A 12,407-nucleotide genomic window follows, 5' to 3' on the forward strand; every position below is an offset into this window, starting at 1 on the left:
TAGAACCATTTTTTACATAATTCATACTAGTAAATAAATAATAGAAACATAATACAAAGTAATATGAGAGAGAAAAAAAAGAAAAAAGAAAAAATAAAAAAAATATATGCCGAGGGTGGCCGTCGGCATAGGGGGGGCCATGCCCGATGCCGAGGGTAGCCCTCGGCGTCTGTGTGACGCCGTGAGCGAGCAGTGACGGCGCGGGTGCGAGGGCAGGCGATGCCGGTGCTACGCCGAGGGTCAGGTTGACGCCGACGACTGCTCTCGGCGTAGCCACCTCTACGCCGACGGTAAGTACACGCCGACAGTCGGCTTCGTAGGCTGCCCCGGCGAGGCCGTACGCCGACAGCCCCGACGTTTGGCCGTCGGCGTACAGTTCGGCCGTCGGCGTCTTCTCCCATTCCTGTAGTGCAAGTACGCGGACTTGGAAATGGAGAGTAGAGTAGTACCACGATCCTACATACGGCGACAGGACGACAGCGCCGGACAAACCAGGTGCCGTAGTGTACGTTTGAACAAAGCTCATCTGGCAGCTACCTCGGATAACCATGCCCGTGCCCACACCCACGTACTCCCCGACGTGTCGTCCTTCAGGTGCCTCGCCTGACGCGTGTCGATACATCAGGGACACTGGGAGGCGGTCCTTGCGTCCGCGTCGTCACACACGCGGCGCCACCTCGCCGTCCGACCCACCTCCTCGCCGGCTATATAAAGGCGCCGCAAGTTGCTCCGTCATCAGCATCAAGCAATCACACACCCCGTACAAGCAGTCTCACACACGAAATACCATACTAGCGTAGGTTTTCCGTTGAGTTTGAAAGCGATGGCGTCCAAGCAGCAGGAGAGGTCGGAGCTGGACAGCAAGGCCCGCGAGGGGCAGACCGTCGTCCCCGGCGGCACCGGCGGGAAGTCCGTCGAGGCGCAGGAGAACCTCGCCGAAGGTACAGATATGTTATGCATACTGAACCTGCGCTTTCTTAAGTGATCAATTTCTGATACTGATTACTACGCATTGGTGCAGGGCGCAGCCGTGGTGGGCAGACTCGGAAGGAGCAGCTCGGGGAGGAAGGGTACCGCGAGATGGGGCACAAAGGCGGGGAGACTCGCAAGGAGCAGCTCGGGGAGGAAGGTTACCGCGAAATGGGGCACAAAGGCGGGGAGGCTCGCAAGGAGCAGCTCGGGGAAGAAGGGTACCGCGAGATGGGCCACAAGGGCGGGGAGACTCGCAAGGAGCAGTTAGGGGAGGAAGGGTACCGCGAGATGGGGCGCAAGGGCGGACTGAGCACCAAGGAGGAGTCCGGCGGCGAGCGCGCCGCCAGGGAGGGCATCGACATCGACGAGTCCAAGTTCAAGACCAAGTCCTAGATGACCAGTGCTCACCTAGCAGAGCAAGCAGCTCAGTGCTGATGTCTGAATGTAGCTGGCTGTTAGTTTACCTCCGTAGTGCGTCCCGTACCACTGAATAATGTAGGTCAGATCCTGACGATGTGCATGCATGTAGGCGATCATATGTAGTATGATCATGTGTGCTTCGTAGCTATAGCCTGTAGTGGTTAGTTGAGTAAGTTAACCAGGTGTCCGTGTTAGTCGAAGTGTGTTGTGGCTCATCTGGCTTCCCAGCCAATGCCCAACAGTGTCCTATGTATCTTTGCGTCTTCAGCAGTAATGGTAGTCGTTTGTTGCTGAAATCTAAACCTTTTTAATGTGAATGCTACCATGTGCTAATTGTTGGGTGTTTCAGAGTTAAGACATTGATGCTCGTAACTTCCAATCTTCCTCATTTCAACGGAATTACCACTACAGCATTAATTAGCGAATAGTAGTATAAGCTTAATCTCTCTATTGCTACTGAACAAGAATTGTTAAAACTGAACCAAGAGAGTTAAAACAAATAGCAGAAAACCAACGTGCTGCAGAAACATGGCAACAAGGAGTCGCACGAGCTCTAGCTGCATATAGTATGTTTAATGCTGGGATTTCTCCTCCCAAGTGCAATTATCTGAGACCGATGATTAGCGGGTCTATCCCTAACTTGAACGCTCCATTAGAATCATGGATGAGAGTGTGCTAATGAAAATTTCATGAGTGCAAGGTCGATGTTTTCAACCTAATCTGGACAGATCACAAATGCCTGATGACTGAAGCACACAATTACCTTTGGCTCCTCCTACATTATAGTCAGTACAAGGAATCCAGAACGCAGAGATCTATTAACTAACATCGTTTGATTGTATTTTCTGTCAAGAAGGGGCGCCAGAAATGTATTTCTGTTTTTTTTTCTTGCTGTTGGATGATCTTCTGATTTCTATAGAACTTGCACATTTTACTAGAATGTTTTTATTGTTGCAACAACAACAAAATAAAGTTACAAACCACTGTACACATTCTACTATGAGTGGGCTTGCTGCAACAACAACAAAATAAAGTGTCGTGATTCTCAAAACATCATCAAATGCAACACACGGTCGATGTATTCCATCTAGAGCTGATTGCACTTCAAAAAAAGTTCCTAAACAAATAAGCGCTCACTGTTCTAAACGGCTTCAAAGTAGAAATAACCAATCTTCTGCCCCTAAAATAATTCTTCATCTTTTACCAGCCTGGAAACCCACTGTTGATCTTAGGTGCATATGCTCTCGCTATCTGATTTATTATAGATGTCAAAAAAATTCTGAACAAAAAATTCACATGCATCTTGAAACGTTCTATGTGAAAACCAATTTTTTTTGTCTCATGTCTAAAAAAGATGAAAAATGTCTCATGAAGAGTTCTTTTTAGCACAAAATTTCTATTATTTCATATAACAAAAATATTTTATTTTTTGAACGACTTCGCGAGCACATGGAACATCGAGATGTAAGCACACCATTTTTTCAGAATATTTTGGCATTTCCGTATGGTACGATCGGATGGTATGGGCAGGTCCTGCCCGTACGGGAGGTCGTTAAACCTTCTGGTGTGCCTCCTCGCGATGCTCTTTCACCTAGATGTGTGGAAACTCATTTTAATCACTTCAAAATATCCTATTTATGTTCAATATAATAACTCTAATGATATGTTTATCGATACATTCATAATTTAGGATCTTGTGAAAACATGCATAAAAGGTGTGTGCTAGCTCCCTAAACTACCAAAATCCTATTACTACTTATGCAAAGTAAATATGCTTTTTTTTCAACTCAAGCAACGTGATGAGTGCAAGCAACATATGTAGCGAGTTTCCCAACCTCTCACTTTGATATTCTTGAACAAATAAAGATGTTGGCGTGATAGTAAGGTGGAAAAGAGATAGTGATAATCATGTCACTTGATGCGCTATACGAAGGTGGAAAAGAGATAGTGATAAGCATGTCACTTGCTACGCTCTGATGGAATATTGAACATAGGCTATATGTATGAAGATTGTTAGTTGGAGCTGAAACCTATTGATCTTCAAATTAGATGTCTATTGTAAAATCAGTTTCTCATGTATTGTAATGGTATTAAATTATAATTATAGTATTTTTAATAGATAATATGATTTAACGTAGGATTTGTAACGTTGCTTTCTATGAACCATACCAGGCCCGACGCTGAGCCAGTGCAACCGTTGCGGTTGCATTGGGCCCCAGTCGCTAGGGGCCCCAGCTAAGTATATTAGGTACAGGTTGGCCATTCGCTTGAATTTTCTTTACCTAATCGAAATCAGCCCACACTCAATATCAGCAAGCTTTTGGAGGCATTAATTGTTGGCACATGTATGCATGCTTGAGCTACTACTAGTAGTATTGCTGAAGAAAGAAAGGGATCGGCCACATCTATAATATCTAAATAGGAGCAACCCACTAAGTTGATTTCTCTTAACATGCAAGCCATCCACCTCATCAAGCTTCTTTGACCAATCCTAGCCTGCCACATCACCCCACTAACACTATCAAATATGCCACATCTGCTAATAAAAAGAAATGGCACTAGAACATCATGCAACAAAGAATAACCCACCACTATTATTTCTCTGTCGATTGGCCTTACGTATAGCCAAAGCCAGCCACCAAGTCTAGCTGTTGACGGTTCTTCTTCTCCATCATCTATGCAATGGCACAATCCCTTCCACTCCCCCACGATCTCCTACAAAATCATGGGCAGTTCTCTTCTCTCTCTTCTACAGGTTGTGTTACACCTTTCTGTAATCTCCCTTTTTCACAGCTGACTCCTATATCTTCTCTCCACATCGCCAGGTTGACTTTATTTTCTGCCATCAGTAGGTGGGCAGAAGATCGATGGAAATTCAGGCGCTTTTACTAAAGACACGGACACAGCAAGATAAGGGATTAGGTCTGTCTGGCTAAGGGGCAGCGCCAATTCGAACTTGAATGCGATTCGCGTTTGTGCATACGACTGATCCGAACCTGCTCCCGTCCTCAGATATCACAGCGAAAAGCTTAGATACTCTATTTTTTCCTCTGCTTACGAGGGTCTATGTCTCAAGATGAATTAGAAGGCAAGCAACAAAGAAGCACAACACCAATCGGTACGGTTGGATTCAGAATTATAGCGCATGGGAAGGATCAAGAAAAATGATAGACAGCGGAAGAGCACGGTTCAAGGTTGAGAATTTTTTTACTTGCATGTCGCCCTAACTTTACCTTCTTTGTCTTCATCAATTTTACTGTTTGGTTATAACTAATTTGAGTTGCCATTTTTCTATCAATACACATACCATCCCCTGATTTGGTAAGCAAATGTTAATTAATCTGCCCGTCAATCTAAGTTATCCTAATTATTTCTTCAGTTATATTCCTGTCTTCTATCTCCTTTTGGGGCACAAATATGATTTAAACATTATTCCTTTGTGTATTGCAGGTTCGTTAGGACTACTAGGAAAACTAGGAAGGATTCAGGAGTATTCATTTCAGCTGGCATCTACATGTATGCATCTTCACTTTTCTCAGCTTTTTCGTAGGTTTAATGTGACGCACTACACATTTTCGTACCCCTGTACCACCATACATCAGCACCGTAACATATATGTAAACATTCTTACTGTATATCATGATATCGATTCTAATTTATCATGTCAATGTAAAAAAGTGAGGTACTATGTGACTCTACAATCAAGTCTTAAGCATGTGCAACTGCTTTCTGAAATTGTCGTGTCCAACCCAACATTAATCATATTCCGCTTTGCCATGATCTTCAATATTTAAATTATGTTTATCAAAACAATGTCCTGCATATGTTTCATGTTCATAATTTGAATCGATATTATACCATGTATTCCCGCTGCAACGCGCGGGAAATCATCTAGTTTACTAAGTCCAGGTTCTCATCGCATTGACTCTCCCTTGCATCCTCGTTCAGTCGTTCTCCTCTCCCGTCTCCCAATTACCGCTCGGGCATCAATGATGGGGCGGCTCTCTGGCGTCGAGATTTTTAGCCATTTTGAAGAAATTAATGGAGAGGATCATATATTCTTTTGTTCGTCCGATTTGATCTGTTCTCAACTTCTCCTTCCTCATTCCCTAATCTTCATAGGCTTGAGAGAGACAAAAGTTTGAAGAAAGAAGCATGGGGAATCTACACCTGCAGGCAGCATAAGCTTGGTGGCTAGCCCAGGGACAAGCGGCAGTTAGCAAGGAGGGGCTAGTGGCCGGCGCGATGGCGCCTGGCAGTCAGTAGCAAGGGGCCACGGCGGTGGTAGGGCAAGCCGGCAGCAACAGTATAGAGGCCCTTTTCTTGGTTTTGCGTTGGGCCCTGAAATGTCAGGGCCGGCCCTGAACCAGACAATACATGGGCATCTGTCGGGCTCAGGCCAAGGAAGGCCCAGTGTTAATGGGTGCCCGATCTTCTCGATGACTGATGGTAGATGGTGGATGGTAACTCACGAGATGATCTCGAACTCTCCGGATGTTCCCCCGTTGCCAATGCGACAGATCTTTAACCATATGGATATTCGCAACACCACACGCTTACGCACATTGTCGCTGACCATGAAGCAGTGCAGTCATCCAATTCCCAATAAAACAAAACATTACACTTGACTTTCAGCAACAAGAACTTCAGATCGAAACAAATTTGAAGTAGGATACATATTTCGAGCGAAACAAAAATGAATATATGATTTCAGAGGAATGCTTTTAGCAATTCGTTCTGGTTATAGGATTTAACTTAAGGGAGTCTCTAGGGCTAGTTACTTTATGTGAATTTAAGCCCGGTTGCCCCTACCTTCCCTTGCTGGGTTATTTCTTAGGGGAGCACTAGGAATCGGACGCCGATTCCTAGCTTACCATCGGACCAGGCCAACGCCGTACGATCATTTTTCGGTGAACCGTGCGATTACAGACCACTAAAACATGTATTCGTTGCCTCCTTTTCTGCTTCCCAAAACAAGAGCGTTATTTACTCCCCTAAACCAGCGCTCCCTTAAATCACGTCCGATGTGTCATCTAAAAAATAATAACGCCACGTCAAAAAAAACGTCCGATCTATTGCTAATGCTGATTATGGAACCTAATAATGCTAGAAAATTCAGGTTAGATGCCATATAGTAGGTTTCCTTATGAACCAAATCATGTTTCCGAAGTTTTTCAATATTGCTTCCACATAAAGAAAAATATTTTTAGTTAGGGTCAACTTGATTCCCAGTTCGACTATATTAGGGTTTATAATTTGGGTTTATAATTTTGACCCTAAACCCCAAATAGTATATCGACTGAAGAATTTGGGGGTGGAGGTGCCGAGGTTAATGGGCCTTTTTTCCGGGAGAAACATAATTGCAATTGGCTGTGCGATGGAATAGAAATTGACGGCATCTGATCAGTCCGATGATCTGCTTCCCATCGGGCTACGATGTGGAGTGTTTACCTATTTCTTAGTTGAGTTATTGGGTTTATAATTGATTTGTTGGGCCTAAGCCGATGCCCGCGTCACTTCATGGTCTAAGTTTTTAGCAAAAGAAAAAGGTTAGGTAGTTTAATGGATGTATTACGGGTACCACTAGCTAGAGACCGACATTCGTGAAGGGAAATTTCGTCCCACACAATGTACGTACGGTTGACACATGCCAGCCCCACGTGACACGCCTACCCACGCAAGTAGAGAAGCTCTAGTACTTACGTCCACGGGCGTACAGTCGCGTATGTTTGGCCGTGCACATACAGTCGCGTATGTCCGGTCGCGCGCGTACAACCACGTACGTCCGGCCACGCGCACAAGAAAGTACAAGTACAGAAGTACAGTCGCTCACACGAGCAAGTACATGTACAGTTGCGCCACCGAGCAAGTACAGATACAGAAATACAGTCGCGTACACGAGCAAGTACTGGTATAGAAGTACAGTCGCGCACACGAGCAAGTACTGGTAAAGAAGTACAGTCGTGCACACGAGTAAGCACACAAGTACAATCGCGCACACGAGCAAGTATTGGTACAGAAGTACAATCGTGCACACGAGTAAGTACTGATACAGAAGTACAATCACACACAAGAGCAAGTACTGGTACAAAAGAAGGTACAGTAGCGCATTGCGCACATGAGGAAGTATAGTTACTGATTAAAGAGAAAAATTGCATCAAATACAGTAAAAAAGAAGTACTTGTCATTTTAAGCACAAATACAATTAGGTACACACCACGAGTACAACCATACTAGTATTAGAAGTACAGAAAAAATATTCTGAAACCTATCAATACGGGATTAGTTTTGAAGATCTCGATGCGAGGATCTCAAAAGTGAAAAAGATCATAATTTGGACTTACGGTTCTTAAGATATTTCATTTAAAATAACGAATCTAGATAATAAAGGGAAAAGCTCATCCTATAGCTACTTAAACAATCACACAAGAAAATTTTAATCCAAGAAATTTAAAAATATCAGGTTTCGAAAAATTGCTTGTGGATTCAAAAATGTTCACGAGTTAATGAAATTTCTTTAAAATATAATGATTTCAAAAAATTGTACACGGTTTCAAAAATGTTCAAAGTTACTAGAAAAAATCGTTGTTTCCAAAAAAGTGTTCGCATACACGTGTTCAAGAAAAATACATAACTAAATCTTTTCCAAAACAAGAAGGATAAAATAAAAATTGAAACTAAAAGAGAAAGGAAACAACAAAAATAAGGAAAAATGAAACAGGATTAAAAAATGGGAACGAAAACGCAGTGACAACCAGAAGGGAAAGATAGTGACGTGCGACCGAGGCATGACCCATTTGAAAGTTGTTGCAGCCGAGCGCAAATCCAACTCGTTGTAAGCGATAGGTACGTGGTGTTTGTGGTTTCAAAAACCTTGTGTGATTCCGATAAAAGAAAAGAAATAACTAAATTCAGAGTTAGCACGGCTATCAGAGTATTTGTCTTTTAGTTGCAACTCCCCTTGCAAGTAGGCAACACATTTCAGTTGCCACCCATTTACAACTGGGACAAAGAGAAGTTTGGATTTAACACAGATTCACAACATTTCCCTTCTCCTCTTGTAATTGGGCAACAAATGTCAGTTACGACCCCACTTGCAACTAGGACAAAAATAAAAATTCAGGGCTAGGATGGATTCCAAAGCATTTGTCTCTCTATTCCAACTGCATTTGCAACTAGGCAAAAAAAAAAATCAGTTGCGACCCCACTTGCAAGTGGGACGAAGAGAAAATCATGATTAGCATAGGTTCTGGAGCATAACTCTCTCGGCTGCAACTACAGTTGCAACTGGGAAACAAAGTTCACCTGTGATACCTGGGACAAAGAGAAATTTGGGGTTACCATGGATTTCGAAGCATTTTTCTCTCTGTTGCAGCTCCACATCCAACAAAGTTCAATAGCGACCCCACTTGCAACTGGTACAAAAATAGAAATTCGGGGTTAGCATGAGTTCCATAGCATCTCTCTCAGCTGCAACTCCATTTACAACTTGGTTACAAAGGTCAGTTGCGACCCCACTTGCAAGTGGGACAAAGAGAAATTCGGAGTTAGCATAGATTCTTGAACATTTCTCACTCAGCTGCAACCTCACTGTCAACTTGGACAAAGAGAAAATCAGGGTTAGGATGGATTTTAGTGCATTTTCTCTTTCTGTTCCAACCCCACTTGCAACTAGGACAAAAAGATTCGGGTTAGCAAGGATTCGAGAACATTTCTCTCTCCAATTGCAACTGGGTAACTAAGGTCATTTGGGACCCTACTTGCAACTAGGACAAAGACAAAATTAGGGTTTCTCACGGATTCCGGAGCATTTCTCTCTCAGTTTGCAACTCCACTTGCAACTGGGCAAACAAAGGTTAGTTACAACCCCACTCGCAACTAGGACAAAGACGAAAAATAGGGTTTATCACACACTCCGAAACAATTATCTCTTAGTGTTGCAGACCCACTAGCAACTTGGCAAAGAAAGACGAATTAGGGTTTAGCGTGATTCCAAAGCATTTTTCTCTCAATTGCAACCCCACTTGCAATTGGGCATTGAAGGTCAGTTGCGACCCCACTTGCAACTAGGACAAAACATGAATTAGGGTTTAGCGTGGATTTCCGACGCATTTCTCTTAGTTGCAACTCCACTTGCAACTGGGCAACAAAGATCAGTTGTGACCTCACAAGCAACTTGAACGAAGAAAAAATTATAGGGTTAGTACATATTCAAAAACATTTCTCTCGAAGTTGCAACCCCACTTACAGCTAGCGATAAAGGTCAGTTGCGACCCCATTTGCAAATGGGACAAAAAAGAAAAATGGGGTTAGCACAGATTTATGAGCATTTCTCTCTCAGTTACAACTCCAATTTCAACTAAGCAGCAAAGGTCAGTTGGGACCCCGGGACTAAGAAAAAATAGGTTTTACCGCGGGATTCTGGAGCATTCATCTCTTAGTTACAACCCCACTTACAACTACTAAAATAAAGGTCAGTTGTGACCCCACTTGCAAGTGGAGACAAAAGACAAATTAAGCTTTAGAGCTGATTCCGAAGAATTTCTCTCTCAATTGTGAGCCCGGTTGCAATTGGAACAAAAAGAAGAATTAGGGTTTAGCGCGGATTCTGAAGAATTTCTTTTAGCCGCGGCCCCAATTGCAACTGCGTTGTCGTTGCTCAGCGGCAGTCGCGTCTCAGATCTAAGGCAGAACCTTTCTTAGGAAGTTTCTACGTCACAGATCGGATCTTCGCGAGTGCGTCCAGCTCAGCGGTGGTCGCGTCAGCATGACTTACCAGGGCGTTTCCATCGGAATCAACTGTCTCGCTGATAAGTATGTGAATGCCGCCGATTGGGATGATGGAGAGATTGACGGGGTCGGTTTTAGCCGGAATCCAGCACTCGTCCTGAGGGACGATCGGAAAGTTTCCGGCGTAAATAACACGCCCCACTGCGATGGATTCGTCGTAGCTTCCCAAGGCGGAACCCTCCCAGTTCCGGCCTCCAGACGCCGCTGGCCCCACGGTGGGCGCCAACTGTCGTTGCCTATTCGGTGGTTCTCTAGAGGAGGGATCCTCATGGAGGGGAGAAGAAGTAGGGGCCATTGGGCGGAGTGTCCTCGGGACGGTGGTACGCGATTTACCCAGCTTCGGAACACCTGCACGATGACAGGGCCTACTGCTGCTTGTCTGGAATTATCTGGGCGCTTTCGCATTGTTACAATGAGTTGTGGTTGTGCCTCTAGGGCTCCCGGGATCCGGCTTATAAAGACGCTCGGATCTAGTGTTTACACGGAGAGTCCTAGCCGGAATACAAGATGCCTAACTACGGAATATTACATTGCCGTTCACGTCAAGGATCCATCTTTCCTTGTGCGCCGTATTGGATCCGGATACTTCATGGGCCTTCACGGATCCGACTACCTTCATATGTCGGTTGAGATCCGGCTCCTGTTCCTGGGCTGGACTTCATCCATCTTGATCTACAGCAACTGGGCCGTCCGATGGGCCACATGCCACCATCACCGTCTATGGGCCACCCGGACTTGCCGGATCTAGGTCATGTCGTTGATATACCCATAAAGTATACCCACACCATGCGTCAAGAGAGAAATTTATAGTTTATCATGGATTCTGGAGCATTTCTCTCTTAGTTGTAACCACACTTGCAACTAGGAAAGAAAAGCTCAGTTGCGACCCCACTTGCAACTATAACAAATAAAAATGTTAGTTGTGAAACTACTTCACATAAGGATTTCAATTTTCTCTAGTTTTCAACCTACTTGGATACTAGTCATACAATTAGTCAAACAAATCCATACAGAAAAATACATAACCTGCCTTCAATAATTCAACACAAGTAATACATATTACTCATATTTCAACTCAAACATAAAAAAAAATATTACTCATATTTAGTCTTCCAAAGAAGTAACACAGACAACAGACATTACACAAACCCCTTATGATCACACACCCATGATGCCGGACAAACCACCGCTCTCGCCCCTCACCGTACATGCCGCCATCTAAATAAAGGGGTAGCAATTAGGGGATACCTCTCGATGTGTGCTTGTTTCTTATAGAGGGCTTTTAACAAAACAAGGGCGGAGTGGGTTCGCAAGAAAAAAAATCATAACACTTACAAAAATAGCAAAAACAAAGAAAAACCCCAACCTAATTAACAATGCATCACACGTTCCTAAAATATGCTCATCTCTGTAAATTGATGACGTGCCGTTTACAAACCAAGATTCATTTATACAGAGATTAGACAAAATATTTACATTAAACTAAGACCTATCCACAAGGGAAAAGAATACCTCAAAAACAAACTACCGACACAAACTCCTTACACATTACAAAGAATAAAATCTAATACACAAAATGTAATGCATCAATAGCAAGACCTACCTATTTATTCACACTACCTATTTCCTCACACTACAAAATGATGTCCCAACTACCTATAAACTCAAAACATGGTACCATGGAGTATGCTAAAAATGGATAGCACTACGAAAACTAGAACCCTACAAAATTGAAATGCATAGGATAAAACTGCCCCCCTCCCCCATTAAACCATACGCCCGTGAATAAAACCTAAGGAACAACATTTTAGACTCATGGAACAAATCGTTAAGAGGAACAACAATTTAGATCCATGAAACAAATCGCATTTACACGAGGAATAATATTTTAGATCTATTGCACAAACCGAATCTACACGAGGACAATATTTTGACTCGTGGAACACATCTTGTCTATTCAGAATAAAAAATATTGCATCCAAGAAACAAATGTCGTCTACTTGGGCAACGAGAATATTTTAGCCGAATAACTAATCTCGTTTATTCAGGACAAAACTATTGTATCCGACAAAAGTACAAAACACATATCGTCTACTAGGGGGAGCAAGATTGCATTCAAATAATACATCTCGTTAACGTAGGGAACAAAAATATTGCGAATAGGGAATAAATCTCGTCTGTTCAAGGAACAAAATTATTAAGTTCCCGATTTTTTTTAAAGTGAC

General features: G+C 43.3%; 1 protein-coding gene across 3 annotated transcripts; it reads left to right on the forward strand.

Annotated features, from left to right (window-relative positions):
• The first annotated feature begins 823 nt into the window (after nt 1-823).
• On the forward strand, nt 824-1,365 carry LOC124646518 (late embryogenesis abundant protein B19.4). Of its 3 annotated transcripts, XM_047186623.1 has the most exons (3): nt 824-941; nt 1,022-1,129; nt 1,250-1,365. In XM_047186623.1, exons 1-3 carry the CDS (start codon nt 824-826, stop codon nt 1,363-1,365), a joined length of 342 nt encoding a protein of 113 aa, XP_047042579.1. The 3 variants fall into 3 exon arrangements, with proteins under 3 accessions (XP_047042579.1, XP_047042580.1, XP_047042578.1); XM_047186624.1 differs by lacking the exon at nt 1,022-1,129 and having other exon boundaries at nt 824-949; nt 1,210-1,365; XM_047186622.1 differs by having other exon boundaries at nt 1,022-1,365.
• The last annotated feature ends 11,042 nt before the right edge of the window (nt 1,366-12,407 follow it).

This window comes from Lolium rigidum, chromosome 4 (assembly GCF_022539505.1).
Source record: "Lolium rigidum isolate FL_2022 chromosome 4, APGP_CSIRO_Lrig_0.1, whole genome shotgun sequence".
NCBI lineage: Eukaryota > Viridiplantae > Streptophyta > Magnoliopsida > Poales > Poaceae > Lolium > Lolium rigidum.